Genomic DNA, 13,676 nt, shown 5'->3' with positions numbered 1-13,676 from the left:
TTCCTTGATAGGTGAATTTGTTGACTACAAAACAAAGTTTAACATCTAAATACACCTCATCTTATAAATTTATTATCTTGTTTTTTCAGCCTCCATGTCGTCTCAGGTACATTTTCATGTGTCTGACTGACGTTTAAGTTCACAAAAGTAATAAACAAAACTCGGCATCTTGCATACGAAATGTTTTATTTTTAATTTCAAAATATCGAACATGAAAAAACATTTTAAGTACTTATGAGGTTTACATCGTTAATAAAATTATGTCTATACATTTTGACATTGTACCTCGATCAGTATGAGGTCAGTGAGAATTAATCAAGTATGAACTGTTGTAGAAGTATTTATAACACGAGGCCCATCATCATCATCATCATCACCCAAAGCTTCACAATCAAGTCAGACATTTTAACGCCTGATGAGCCTCGACAGGTCGGAGCGTTTAAGAGACGTCTACGATCCACACATGAGGCAGTCGTCTCTGTTCTGCAGGGAGCACACCATGGCTGCAGTGTTCCGCTCTTTCACGTCCTGCTCCGAGCCGTTGATCGGCTGCGCCTCCTTTAGTTTCTCCTTGTTCAGGGTGAACTGGATGGGGTTGGCGGCGGGCTTCGTCCTCAGGTAGTACATCCCCGTCTTAAGACCCTGCAGAGAAAGAGAGAGAGAGAGACATAAATTATTATCACTTATAATAACACTTTTAAAATCTTTGTCCTTCAGCTCTGATTTGTCCTCCAGGTCCCACTCACTTGTTTCCAGCCGAAGAAGTGCATGCTGGTCAGTTTGCCGTAGTTCGGCTCTGCGATGTGGATGTTCAGGGACTGGCTCTGGTCGATGTAGGCGCCGCGGTCGGCCGCCATCTTGAGAATGGTCTTCTGGGAGATTTCCCACACGGTTTTGTACAGCTGCTTCACATCATCTGGAATCTCAGTAATGTCCTGTCAAAATAAAAGACACAACAAATGTCACTTCAGTCCAAAAACACTTTTAATAGTATATATTTGACTGTTCTGCAGGTTTATCTTGAAATGTTTCCGATTAAGAGCTGCCATTCAGTCAGCTAATAGTCTAAAAGTCTATTTTCTTATTGTTTTTACATGATACCTTTAAATCTAAATAAGACCAGATGTGGATGATTACCTGAACGGATCCATTGTGAGCAATCAGCTGATTCTTCATCTCCTCGTTCCACAGCCCCCTCTCCGTCAGGTCTTTGAGCAGGTGAGGGTTGACGATCTGAAACTCTCCCGACAGGACCCTGCGGGTGTAGATGTTGCTGGTGTAGGGTTCAATGGACTCGTTGTTGCCCAGGATCTGGGCGGTGGAGGCGGTCGGCATCGGGGCGAGCAGCAGGCTGTTCCTCACGCCGTGTTTGGCGATCTTCTCCTTCAGCGCCTTCCAGTCCCACAGGTCCGTCGGCGTCTTCTCCCACATGTCGTACTGGAGGATGCCCTTGCTGACGGGAGAGCCTTCGTACGTCTCGTAGGGGCCGAGCTCGGCGGCCAGATCGCAGCTCGCCTCCAGAGAGGCGTAGTAGATGGTCTCGAAGATGTGGGTGTTCAGCAGCTGAGCCTCTGGGCTTTCAAACGGGTGACGCATCAGGATGAAGGCATCTGCCAGACCCTGGACTCCGATTCCTATCGGCCGGTGGCGCTTGTTGGACTTCTCTGCCTCAGGCACAGGGTAGAAGTTTATGTCAATGATCTTGTTCAGGTTCTTGACGATCACTTTGGTCACTTGTGCCAGTTTCTTAAAGTCATAAGTCCGCTCCGGGGTGACGTACATGTTGAGAGCGATGGAGGCCAGGTTACAGACTGCCACCTCGTCGTCGCTGGTGTACTCAACGATCTCCGTGCAGAGGTTGCTGCATTTGATGGTGCCCAGATTCTGCTGGTTGCTCTTCCTGTTGCAGGCGTCTTTGTAGAGCATGTATGGCGTCCCCGTCTCCGTCTGGGACTCAATAATGGCGTACCACACCTGCTGGGCCTTCACCACGCGCTTGGCTCTCCCCTCCTTCTCGTATTTGGTGTAGAGCTTCTCAAACTCCTCCCCCCAGCAATCGTCCAGCCCGGGACACTCGTTGGGACACATCAGGGACCAGTCCTCGTTGCGCTCCACTCTCTGCATGAACAGATCTGGGATCCACAAGCCGTAGAACAGGTCTCTAGCTCTCTGCTCCTCCTTTCCTGTGTTCTTCTTCAGCTCCAGGAAGTCGAACACGTCAAAGTGCCAGGGCTCCAGGTACATGGCGAAGGCTCCGGGTCTCTTGTTACCGCCCTGGTCAACGTAGCGCGCCGTGTTGTTGTAAACCCTCAGCATGGGAACGAGACCGTTGGAGTTGCCATTGGTGCCGGCGATGTAGCTCCCCGTTGATCTGATGCAGCTAACGGCCACGCCGATTCCTCCGGCCGACTTGGAGATGAGGGCACACTGCTTCAGCGTGTCATAAATGCCTTCGATGCTGTCGTCCCTCATGGCGAGCAGGAAGCAGCTGGACAGCTGTGGGCGGTTGGTTCCAGCGTTGAAGAGGGTCGGGGAGGCGTGGGTGAACCACCTCTCAGAGAGGAGGTTGTAGGTCTCGATGGCTGCCTCGATGTCTGTGCCGTGGATTCCAACGGACACTCTCATGAGCATGTGCTGCGGTCGCTCCGCCACTTTGCCGTTGATCTTCAACAGGTAGGAGCGCTCCAGAGTCTTGAAGCCGAAGAAGTTGTAGGAGAAATCTCTGTCGAAGATTATGGCCGAGTTGAGGCGGTCTTTGTTCTCGAGGACAATGTCGAGCGTCTCCTTGGAGATCATGGGGGAGTGGCGTCTGTTCAGAGGGTTGACGTAGCTGTACAGGTCCTCCATCACCTCGCTGAACACCTTCTTCGTCTCCTTGTGCAGGTTTGAGACGGCGATCCGGGCGGCGAGGATGGCGTAGTCGGGGTGTTTGGTGGTGAGGGTGGCAGCGATCTCGGCCGCGAGCGTGTCGAGCTCCACGGTGGTGACCCCGCTGTACAAACCCTGGATCACCTTCATGGTGATCTGGGTCGGATCCACGAAATCGGAGTTGAGCCCGTAGCAAAGCTTCTGGATGCGAGAGGTGATTTTATCGAACATGACGCGTTCCTGGCGTCCATCTGAACGATGAAGAAACACAAACAATGTGATGTGATGTGGACAATTCACAATTTTAATCATATTTTTTTCTGCCTACAAGAACTAAAGACAAAACGTGATTCAGTGGTTTTCTTTAGTAAAATGTCTCCAGGATTCTCTGAGGTTATGCAGCCGTGCACCTTTTTAAATTAACATTTTTCTACATTAAAGCAGCCGAGCAGAAGGTCACCATAAGACTAGCTCCTTGTCAGTAATATGAACAGGATTTAACGCCACTGACACGATGGTTCACACTTGTGATCGCAAACCCAAAACTTTTAATTGAGAACCACGCCTTACCGAGGCCCAGTCTTGTCATACGGGGCGACACTGGAAAATGTTTAAGGTTTAGTGATCTACTTTATAGCTGTGGTTTTAAAGCTGGTCAAAAGCGTGCATGAGAATCTGATAGAGACCTCCCACAGCGGTTTATTGTTTGGGTTTGAAGCGCTGCCAAGTTTGTTGGAAGAGTTTTTTTTTTGTTGTTCACTTTCCACACCATGGCAGTCTGCTCTAAACGGCAGATACTGCAAAACCAAAGCATTTCCATATCAGTGGAAGTAATCGTCCGTGTGCCAACAGAGGGAGAACTAGTGCCAGCTTTACAAATTGTTTAAGTTATGACAAACTTTCAGACAATAGCTCTTTGTTTCCAACTTCTACAGGCACATTCTTTGCAGCTCATTTCGTCCACATCCTGTATTTATATAAAAAACTACGACTGACTCCAGTTTTACAGATTTATGATTTCCAGTCTTGATTCTTTTGTAATCTCGCCAATGAGGCTTCACCTCTGGACAGAAGAGCACGTGATCCTCTTCTCTCTCATGTTTGGCATCATTTATTGACTCAAAACACAACATTTCTACTCATTCTGATCTTTTGTGAGGTTTCTGTTTATACTTTAATTAAAAAAAAACTGTACCTACAAAGATTGTTAAGAATTTAATCATTCATGCCTCACTGACAACAGCTGTACATGGATCAGATCATACTGTTATTAATGTATTTATTTCATAGTGATGCTGATAATGTTAATGAACTGAAGTACTTGACACAGATGTATAAAAGTCGAGCAGGTTTTCCTGTTTAAGACCAAAAAAAAACTACACAAACTATATAAAATGCATTTTATCAAATCGTTTACTTTATGTTTTATTTCTACACTATGTTTTTTACATCTTTAGTGATAATTATTTAGGTCTCTTGAGGACCACGCTGTCACTCTTGCCGGGAAATTAATATTTATTTTGGCGCCATCTGTGACAAAGGCTCATACACCTGAGACAGAAAACACAAACTACAATGAAAATATTTAACAAAACTACACCATAAAGTCAATGCTGGCTTCTAGAGCAGCTGGGTACCGAGTTAAATTAAGTGACAGCCTTGGCACGACAAAGATAACTTCTGTAAAACACAGATAGTTTGGCTACTTAGCTAGCTAATAGCTTAACTTAAGTTAAACTACTAGCTAACGTTAGCTAACAGGTCCCAGCTGGCTAATAGACACAAACGTGGATTTTAGGTTTCGGTACCTGAATATAACATCCATCAGCAAACACTGGCAGCAGATTATTTCAAAATTACTAGAGGAACCACGTTACTGACAGTGTTTGAAATGAAGCTACCTGAGGCCTGAGCTACACAACAAACCACTGCTCACCTCGCTTGATCACATGCATGCTGGCGAAAAATGTGGTGTCACTCGTCCCCCGAGAAAACAGCAACTCTCCAGCCACAAGTTGAACCGCTCCACAGTCTCAAACCACTCAGCTGGACAGCAACACCAGGTAGGTTTGAAGGAAAAAGCGCGAATGTCTCCTGAAAAACCCGCTCAGGGAGATATTAGCGCGGAAGGCGTAACCCCGGAAGAACGTGGACGAGCGTTTTAACCAATCAGCAGCGAGAAGCCGCGGGAATTCATGTCTGAGGACCAATCAGAGCAGAGAAGATTACGAGCTTCCTCTTCCGGTTAGGCGGGCCATGGAAGTAGGTTATTAAACACTTTTTTTTTGTTGTTTTGTTCGCAATAACTCGGTCATAGGCGCAATAAAGCATCTAGTTTATGTTCTTAAACATAACTATAAGCGAAATTCTTATATATAAACTCCAGACAAAGCATCAAATATTTACTGCGAACTAAATCATAATTACATCATTTACTTTTGCACTTTCAGAAGTTATTTCATGTAGTTGCATGTTCATCACAGTGCAGCTTCCTGGAGTAATAAGATTTGGAAAATTTAGAAGTGTGTTTGGTTCTCAGTTATACATTTACACTTATATTTTTTTACTACTGGCTGTAGGTACTAATATACATTTTACTGTGCATTGTAGCCTACTATGTACAACTGTGCATGTGACAAATAAAACCTATCTTTCTATCTATCTATCTATCTATCTATCTATCTAACAAAGACTGAAGGGATGGAAATCGGATATGAACATTACATCACCATTACTTTTTTTGTCAGTCATCTCATCAATGGATATGAGCCAAGACAACACTGACGGGGGGATCTGTTGGGACTCTCAGATGCATATTTAGCCAGGAAAGACTCAGGTACAAAATAAGAATGAACACTGTATTTCAGAGTTTTAACTCCTCTACATATTTAATTTCTCTGTACATATTTAAATTCTATGCAAAAGTTTAATTTTACTACATATGTTTAATTTCTTTGATTTCTCTGTACACATTTAAATTTACATTTATCTCAGGTCAATTTCAGCGTATGGTTACTGTGTTATAAGTTAACTCTAATGTATGATAGATAGATACTTTATTAATCCCGAGGGAAATTCAAGCATCCAGTAGCAGTTACAAACATTGAACATAAAATACAAAAGCTATATAAAAAATAGAAAGTGACTAGAAATAAAATGTTTATACAACTATAAACTATGTTAAAAATATAAAGTGACCTGTTAGAAAATATAAATATAAAGTGACCTGTTAGAAATATAAAGTGACCAGTAGAAGTAGAAGGTTTTTTTTTTATATATATAAATATGAGAGCTACAAATGGGAAAAAATGAATGAAAATCACAGTCACCAGATGTAGCAGAGGTAGACAGACATGGTAAATGACAGAGTGTCCAGTAAGTAGGTGCAAAAGATTTGTCCATTGTCTATTGTGTCTCCTGCCATCACTGAGAGCTGTTGTACAGCCTGATGGCCAGGGGGATGTTCAATGTATGTATGTTACTGCTACTGAATGCTTGAATTTCCTTCGGGATCAATAAAGTATCTATCTATCTATCTATCTATCTGTATTTGTAAACCTGTGAGAGCAAAATAAAAGGAAAGACAGTGGGATCAATCGGGTTGTGTGTTTGCAACAACGTTAGATTGGGCAGATCTGGCCAAAAACAGGGTAAGAATAAATAAATACAGGCTTTAAAACAGATTTATTTCCCATTACTAGTATTTTTTTTATAACACTTTGAAGTATTTGTATTGTTTGGTGTAGTTTCTCTTCTGCTCCCTAGGAGACGATAACGCACCACAGCGCTGCACTACGCTCCAACCACCACAGGCGCTGCCGAGCTCCGTTCACACCGCAGCCAGAAGGTGGCGCTGGTGTTTACTAATCGACACAAAACACCAGAAGAAGAAGAAGAAGAAGCATTCAGAGACTACAGGAGATGTCCCGTAATAAGAAGGTTTTAAATTCATATTTTTACATGGACTGCTGCAACAACAGAGCTATGACAAGTTTGCTTTATTCTTAATTTATTTCAGTTTTCTCATGTGCAGCTGTTACAGAACAAAAATGAGTTTAATAGAGTAGTGAGGAGTTGCTCGTGGCTAAACTACAGAAGCTACAAATAGACAGAATGGACCAGTTTCTGTCTGTATTATAATTTATCTCAGATTAACTTCATCAAAACAGCATTAAAGAGTCAAACATGCATCCAAATAACTGGGCTGCTGGAGTCGCATTGAAGACCAGGACTGTTAGAGGCTAGGGATGGATCATTGTGTTGGATCCAGACTACATGCTGTTGTAACCTCCGAGCCGACCGGCGCCCTGTTTCCCTTGGGGGCTGATTCTCTTCTGTTCCTCCTCGACTTCCTGTGACAGTTTCCCTCCTACGTTGCTCCACAAGTCAGTTTGGACACGTAGCTGTTAGGACCGGCTGAGCTTACAACACAGAGACGCGGTGTCTCCAGTCATGTCCAGGACCAGTCGGCGGTACAAGTCTCTGCAGCAGAGCAACGGCAGCGGCTCTCTGCCCGGCTGTGACCGGGTGCGGATGCCCCGGGCCCGCGTCCTGCTGCTCTGCCTCCTCGGTGTGCTGGTGCTGGCGGTGGTGCTGGGAGTCTACCTGTCCAACGACACCGCAAGTAGAGATGTGAATCGCATGCCTGCAGCAGATTTAACCAAAGACAGGGTAAGAATAAACAAATAGAGACTTTAAAATTGTTATTATCCCTTCAAAAGTTACTTTAAAATACTGCATTTATTTGTTATTATGACAGTTCAGCAACAAGATATCAGCTGTGGAAGATAATACCTGCACAGATACCCTACTTGGGACTCCTCCATATCTATTTTTTTTTCTAATAACATTGTTATTTTGTTTATAATCAAGGCTTTTCATGCAAACTTTATAAAATACGATGCATTTCTTTCATTTAAAATGCATGCAACACTTCTGCATATGCAGTAAAGCATCTGTAATAATCCAATGGTAACCCTAACCCTGACAACACTGACATTTTTGCAGCAGCTTCCCATTTCACCTCTGACCAGATGCACAGCACATGCATTGTTGTGACATGGTTATGAGTTTAAACTCAGTCTATATTTTAGTTTATTTGTAAATAAAACTGTTTAGGTAAATGGAATAAAATCCACCAGACAGATACAGGTAAATTAACTATGATGCAAACATTGCCAGCTTGTTTGTACCTTTGCTACCTTTCTCTAATTTATATCATTGTCAGCTGATTGTACACTTACTTACCCAAACATTAGGTACACTAGTGAACACAGTCTTGCTCTAAATCCTCCTTCATGTCTGTTTTAATGTTCACTTCATGTTGAAACAGTGTGAGAAAGGTGGTCATTCAACTGTATGATTGTTTTGGAGGACATAGATTGTGGTGTTGTTAAACTGGATTGAATTAAACTGCAAATGTGTTTCCCACGGACTAAAATGGGGTTGTCAAAATAATAGAAACATGTGTAGGTACAACACAATGCGATTCAATAGTTCTATAAACCACGGCCTTCAAAATGGAGTTGAATCAACAGCTCTCTCAGTTATTTTAAACAAATGCTCAACACTACAACCTTCATGAGGCTAAGATTTAGTGCAGGGCCGTTACATATTGAACTGATTTATAAATACTCAAAGTACCTGTGAGGTGAGGCTTTCGTGCTCGTATCAGTGACAGCGTAGATTAAAGTCACCGTAGCAGCGCAGGTGCACCACTGATCGTGTTTCCCACTGCAGCCTTTACCCGTTCCTGTCACTCGATAGCAGTTGTGTTTATGTTGCTCAAACTGGATTACAGTCTCTATGACAAAAGGCTGTTCCTGTGGAGAACAAACACTATCATATGTGATAAACAAAGCATCAAATCCTCATTTTGATGGTGCGCTGGAGTAGTTGGAATAATTCACCTTCTTGCCTCAGCCCTTCTATTTATACTCCAGCAAATAAAACCTCCTCTGTACCCCAGACATCTGGAACATTTTTGCATCACTGCTTTTGTGTTCTGATTTTGTTTAATTCCTTCTCATCTTTCTCATTTTTTTTCTCTCCCCCAGCTGTCCCACAAACCCACTAAGTGCTCTGCTCCTCAGATCCGCCGTCTGGCCTCTCAGGTGGATGGTGCTCGCCTGTGGGAGACTCACCTGCGGCCCATCCTAATAGAAAGGCTCCCAGGGACACAAGGCAGCCTGGCGGTACAGCAGGTGTGTGCACATAATTACATAAATATTTATAGTTTCCCTTTTCCTTTTTTTTTAAATTTTTTTTACACGTTCTCCCCCTCATCTTTAACTCTGCTCTACTTCAGCACATCACCTCCACTCTGTCCTCGCTGTCTGCCGGCTGGTCCATAGACCTGGACTCCTTTCAGTCTCCAACCCCTCGTGGCCAGGTCACCTTCACCAACATCATCGCCACTCTGGACCCGTCAGCCCCTCGGAGGCTGCTCCTGGCCTGCCACTACGACTCCAAGGTCCTGCCTCCGGACCCCCGCGCCCCAGAGAAAGTCTTTCTGGGGGCCAGTGACTCTGCAGTTCCCTGCGCTATGATCCTGGAGCTTGCCACCTCTCTGGATGCTCAGCTTAGATCATTCAAACAGCAAGTATGTGATTTCGGGAAATGTGTATCGATAGCTGAAGCAGATGTTGACAGATTTGGTTCCTTTTCATTTAATATGCTGCTCTGTTTCTCCCTGATCTAAGATGAGCCTTCTTTTTTTCCTTACACTCTCATTTCATCACTCTGCCTCTGAGGCTGCAGTGTAGGACAGAAAATGCTGACTCTAGCCCCCTGCTCTGAGTGCAGCAGTCATCTGTATATAACACTATCTCTCCAGAGGCTGTGATTTATGTACTTACCGCAGGAACACACACTCGCTTGCATGCACACTGCGACAGCACTGCAGAACGAGAGACCGGCCTCTGCAGCTGCTTTTTAATTTGATTAACTTTACTCTCTTTCCCTTTGTCCTCGTAGAAATTTCCAGTGTCTCTCCAGCTGGTGTTTTTTGACGGTGAGGAGTCATTTGAAGAGTGGACCGCCACGGACTCCCTGTACGGCTCTCGTCACCTGGCCGAGCGCATGGCTAACACGCCTCACCCTGCGGCCCCCTCACACGCCAACATGCTCCAGGCTGTGGTGAGGAAACTGCTCTGCGGTCATCAAAACGCCCTGATCCAGACACACACTGAATTATGTATGACGGGGCTGAATTTGGCAGCCTGTCTTAACAACAGCAGGCCTCACCCTCTAAATATAAATAGGTCCAGATTCAAAAGTTAATTACATTTAACACTGTAAATCTAATTACAGCAACGTGTAATGTAGTTTAAAGGAAGGCTCTGATTTTTTTATTTCATATTCTCTCTCTAGGACCTCTTTGTGCTTCTAGACCTGCTCGGTGGTCCTGATCCACTGATTGCGAATCATTTTGATAACACCGCTCGTTGGTTTGACCGCCTGATTGCTGCAGGTAAGTGCTGGCGGCCATGATTGTTTAAATCGCTCCCCGGCCTGTGCCTGAGCTCTGCTCTCTCTCCTCGTTCACAGAGAAGAGACTCCATCGACAGGGTCTCCTGACGTCTCACCCCTCAGAGCAGACATATTTTAGGAAGGACGTGTACCTCGGACCTGTGCAGGACGACCACATCCCCTTCCTCCACAAAGGCGAGTGACAACCAGGCATCTCCTCCTGCCTCTTCTGCAGTCCCAGACCTTTGCAGATTGTCCAGATTGCTGCTTGTACATTGTGACCACTGACTGATTAACTGAATAACACTGATTATCTAGTTATAATGGCACCCACCAGTGAGTGTGATATATAATTGGCAGCTAGGTTGTTTCGTGTGCCATTTGTCCTCACTTTCATGTGTTAGAAGTAGGAAAAACGGGCAAGTGGAAGGATTTGATCAGCTTTGAGAAGGGTCAGATTTTGATGTCTAGAGGGGTGGGTGAGGTCATTTCCAAAACTGCAGCTCTTGTCAGGCGTTCCTGGTCGGCTGTAGTGATGTAGTAGGTCTGCAATGAAGTACACTATATTACCAAAAGTATTCGCTCACCCATTCAAATGATCAGAATCAGGTGTTCTAATCACTTGGCCTGGCCCCAGGTGTATAAATTCAAGCACTCAGGCATGCAGACTGTGAAACAAGACATTTGTGAAAGAATGGGCCGCTCTCAGGAGCTCAGTGAATTCCAGCGTGGAACTGTCATAGGATGCCACTTGTGCAACAAATCCAGTCGTGAAATTTCCTCGCTCCTAAATATTCCACAGTCAACTGTCAGCTCTATTATAACAAAATGGAAGCGTTTGGGAAAAACAGCAACTCAGCCACGAAGTGGTAGGCCACGTAAAGTGACGGAGAGGGGTCAGCGGATGCTGAAGCGCATAGTGCAAAGAGGTCGCCGACTTTCTGCACAGTCAATTGCTACAGAGCTACAAACTTCATGTGACCTTCAGATTAGCCCAAGTACAGTACGCAGAGAGCTTCATGGAATGGGTTTCCATGGCCGAGCAGCTGCAGCCAAGCCACACATCACCAAGTGCAATGCAAGGCGTCGGATGCAATGGTGTAAAGCACGCCGCCACTGGCCTCTAGAGCAGTGGAGACGCGTTCTCTGGAGTGATGAATCACGCTTTTCCATCTGGCAATCTGATGGACGAGTCTGGGTTTGGAGGTTGCCAGGAGAACGGTACATTTCAGATTGCATTGTGCCAACTGTGAAATTTGGTGGAGGAGGAATTATGGTATGGGGTTGTTTTTCAGGAGCTGGGCTTGGCCCCTTAGTTCCAGTGAAAGGAACATTGAATGCTTCAGGATACCAAAACATTTTGGACAATTCCATGCTCCCAACCTTGTGGGAACAGTTTGGAGCGGGCCCCTTCCTCTTCCAACATGACTGTGCACCAGTGCACAAAGCAAGGTCCATAAAGACGTGGATGACAGAGTCTGGTGTGGATGAACTTGACTGGCCTGCACAGAGTCCTGACCTGAACCCGATAGAACACCTTTGGGATGAATTAGAGCGGAGACTGAGAGCCAGGCCTTCTCGACCAACATCAGTGTGTGACCTCACCAATGCGCTTTTGGAAGAATGGTCAAAAATTCCTATAAACACTCTCCTCAACCTTGTGGACAGTCTTCCCAGAAGAGTTGAAGCTGTAATAGCTGCAAAAGGTGGACCGACATCATATTGAATTCTATGAGTTAGGAATGGGATGGCACTTCAGTTCATAGAATGAGTAAAGGCAGGTGAGCGAATACTTTTGGTAATATAGTGTATATGGGGTTATATAGCGAAGCCTGATCCAATACAGCAGACAAGCTAGCTCAAATTACTGAAAAAAGCTGCCAATGCCGACCGATTTCTACTGCAGGAAGCGCCTAGAATGGGCGTGAGCATCAGAACTGGACCGCAGAGCAATGAGAGAAGCTGGTCTGGTCTGATGAATCATGTTTTGTTTTACATCACGTGGATGGCTGGATGTTTGTGTGTCATTTACCTGGGGAACACATGGCACTTTGACACATACCACCTGCCTAAGCATTTTTGCAGACCATGGCACGTACGCCCTTTCATAGAAGCAATATAGAAAAATGGTTCAGCAATGGTCTGAGGAACACAACAACAAGTTCAAGATGTGTTGACTTGGCATCCAAATTACCCAGATCTCAATGCAATCGAGCGTCTTTGGTGGTCTGTGGTTCATGGCGGCCCCCACCTACTTAAAGGTGCGACATCTTGGTGCCAGAGACATCAGCACACCTTCAGATGGGTCAGGGAAATTTGGGCAGGTGGTCATAATGTTACAGCTCATCTGTAAATAACTCATGGTTCCAATCATTCTCACTATGTCCGTCTTTCCTATACAGGGGTCCCCGTGCTGCACGTCATCGCCACACCCTTCCCACAGTTCTGGCACACACTGGACGACACTGAGGAGAACATGCACCGTCCGACGGTGGAGAACCTGACGAAGATCATGGCTGTGTTTGTGGCAGAATACCTGGGCTTCTCAACCTAGAACACTAATATCTGTGGTGAAGGATTAATGAGAAACAAGTCAGGCGCACAAAAGAAGAAACATCCTGGTTGATAATTAACCGTTAGAGCAGCTGAACTTTACCAAAGACTTCTCTCTGCTGGACTGTTTCATGTGATGGACGAGCTTTACTGTACTGGATTTTACTGTACGAGCTAATCCTACCTGAGGAGCAGCTGGGTAATGTGTCTGTGAATTTAAAAAGACTTCTCAATTTTTGTTTTGTTCCTGTGAGAGAAAAAAAAAAAGCCTTATTAGCCTTATTAATTATTTTCCCCATAAATATGAAGAAGATGCACTTTGTTTTAATCAGCTGAGCTGCAGTGAGATGGTGAAGGATCATTTGTTCAGATCTGTGACAATCCACTGACGAGCCTCAGATGTTGGTAAATGACAGCTACCTTAATTAACATACAATGCAATGAAGTTGAAATGACTTTATTCAGTTTCTCTTAGAGTTATATGACATTTTGGGATGTCAAAAACACTGATACATGCTGTGACATCTTAGCAGCTTGGTCCCTTTAACAGGTTATAAAACCTGGTTGTTATAAATGTCTCAGTGCCATGGAGCGCAGATCTACTGCAGGGCTTTACGTTACATCTGTGAACTGATCTGTTGAATTGAATCCAGCCATACGAGTCTTACTTTTACTGTCTGTCATGTACGGTGTCCTGTATATATGTTCAAGTCACGGTACGGTGTCTGTAAAGTCTGGTTTTGGTAATAAAATTGACTTTACATTAGAGAAGGAGCCCAATGTTA

The 13,676-nt window shown here is 44.6% G+C and overlaps 2 protein-coding genes across 2 annotated transcripts; one reads left to right on the top strand and one right to left on the bottom strand.

Moving 5' to 3' along the window:
* Positions 1-167: 167 nt before the first annotated feature.
* On the bottom strand, positions 168-5,005 carry LOC311498442 (ribonucleoside-diphosphate reductase large subunit). Its single transcript, XM_084559034.1, has 4 exons — positions 4,805-5,005; positions 1,138-3,119; positions 747-935; positions 168-642 (listed from the first exon to the last, which is right to left on the bottom strand). Exons 1-4 carry the CDS (start codon positions 4,821-4,823, stop codon positions 451-453), a joined length of 2,382 nt encoding a protein of 793 aa, XP_084415160.1. The 5' UTR covers positions 4,824-5,005; the 3' UTR covers positions 168-450.
* A 1,754-nt stretch (positions 5,006-6,759) lies between these two features.
* Positions 6,760-13,660, top strand: qpctla (glutaminyl-peptide cyclotransferase-like a). The gene is made up of 8 exons (XM_084558724.1): positions 6,760-6,807; positions 7,230-7,539; positions 8,925-9,071; positions 9,176-9,469; positions 9,844-10,005; positions 10,240-10,339; positions 10,417-10,533; positions 12,741-13,660. The coding sequence occupies exons 2-8, from the start codon at positions 7,321-7,323 to the stop codon at positions 12,890-12,892; spliced, it is 1,191 nt and encodes a 396-aa protein (XP_084414850.1). The 5' UTR covers positions 6,760-6,807; positions 7,230-7,320; the 3' UTR covers positions 12,893-13,660.
* The last annotated feature ends 16 nt before the right edge of the window (positions 13,661-13,676 follow it).

The sequence above is a fragment of the Chelon labrosus genome (genome assembly GCF_963514085.1).
Source record: "Chelon labrosus genome assembly, chromosome: 13".
NCBI classification, from domain to species: Eukaryota; Metazoa; Chordata; class Actinopteri; order Mugiliformes; family Mugilidae; genus Chelon; species Chelon labrosus.
This window is presented reverse-complemented; position numbering and strand designations above follow the sequence as displayed.

Coding starts and splice junctions, on each gene's coding strand:
- LOC311498442 (XM_084559034.1), bottom strand. Junction 936..1,137: donor CTCACAATGGATCCGTTCAG/GTAATCATCCAC, acceptor TTATTTTGACAG/GACATTACTGAGATTCCAGA. Junction 643..746: donor ACTTCTTCGGCTGGAAACAA/GTGAGTGGGACC, acceptor CTTTCTCTGCAG/GGTCTTAAGACGGGGATGTA.
- qpctla (XM_084558724.1), top strand. CDS start 7,321: ATGTCCAGGACCAGTCGGCGGTACAAGTCTCTGCAGCAGAGCAACGGC. Junction 9,072..9,175: donor GCAGCCTGGCGGTACAGCAG/GTGTGTGCACAT, acceptor GCTCTACTTCAG/CACATCACCTCCACTCTGTC. Junction 9,470..9,843: donor TTAGATCATTCAAACAGCAA/GTATGTGATTTC, acceptor TTGTCCTCGTAG/AAATTTCCAGTGTCTCTCCA.